This window comes from Aplysia californica, unplaced genomic scaffold (genome assembly GCF_000002075.1).
Source record: "Aplysia californica isolate F4 #8 unplaced genomic scaffold, AplCal3.0 scaffold00149, whole genome shotgun sequence".
Lineage (NCBI taxonomy): Eukaryota > Metazoa > Mollusca > Gastropoda > Aplysiida > Aplysiidae > Aplysia > Aplysia californica.
Window position 1 is genome coordinate 544,070 of NW_004797419.1, and position 1,051 is coordinate 545,120.

At 38.0% G+C, this 1,051-nt stretch overlaps 1 protein-coding gene across 1 annotated transcript in view; it reads left to right on the forward strand.

The window, feature by feature from the left end:
• LOC101855867 (scavenger receptor class F member 1) overlaps positions 1-1,051 on the forward strand; it is a gene marked incomplete at its 3' end in the record, with an annotated part of 29,749 nt that overhangs the window by 26,607 nt on the left and 2,091 nt on the right. Inside the window, 1 exon segment of the mRNA XM_013081860.2 lies at positions 336-473. Coding sequence (XP_012937314.1) covers positions 336-473 — 138 coding nt within the window.

The following is a 1,051-nucleotide window of genomic DNA, read 5'->3' on the forward strand; positions in this document are numbered from 1 at the left end:
GATAGATAGATAGATAGATAGATAGATAGATAGATAGATAGATAGATAGATAGATCGGAAGCCCATCCCCTACACGATCTATTGTGTTGATATAGTATCTGTAAAAAGCACCAAGATAATAAATGTAATAATAAAAATAATAATAAACTATATATTATACCACTTTCCCCTCGCACATAGTGACCGTTTTCATGTCCAGGTTTTTGTCTCGACTTAAGTACATAATAGAAATAACAATTACTGTTATAGATACACTTTTTAAAAAAAGAAAAAAAAATGAGAGGAAAAAAAAAAGCAAAAGAAAAAAGAAGAGTAATACCGTTCCTGTTTTCCAGAATGTGGCCCCGGCCGATGGGGAAAAGACTGCGCTCAATTCTGCAGCCTCAATTGCTTCAACGGAACGTGCGACCGAGTGACAGGGGAGTGTGTGGGCGGATGTACTCGGGGCTTCCTGCCTCCTAACTGTGAAGACGGTAAGTGGTAGAGAGGTATGTTGGACCCGAGTCCGAATCCCGGAAAATGTGAAACTCGAGTGAGTACTCGTTTGCTCGAGTCTTCGAGCAGCCGAATCCTGAACACAGGCCCAATGTATTAATTGCTGGTGCCTAGACTAAATTATACCAATTAATTGATAATAACAATAATAAAAAGGGAAGAAAAATAAAGCAATTGTTAAAACAACAAGCAAAAGTATATATTACAATTATTGAGATGGTTTGAATAGTGCACATAGAAAAAGAAGCCAAAGAAATAGAAATGCAATGTTGCTACCAACAAAACCAATGGAACTTGTAAAATGTTTGTCTCTACTGAAAGCTCCCACCGGGTTTTTTAAACAAAAGTAAGGCTCCAGGGTTCTGGGGGTATAATTCGTAGTACCAGTAGCTGCCATCTCCACTGAACAAAACATTTTTTGTGTAGCACCGTGGGGAAATCAGGCGCTGGGCAATACATGTACATCATCATCATCATCATCATAATCATCATCATCATCATCATCATCATCATCATCATCATCATCATCATCATCATCATCATCATCATCATCATC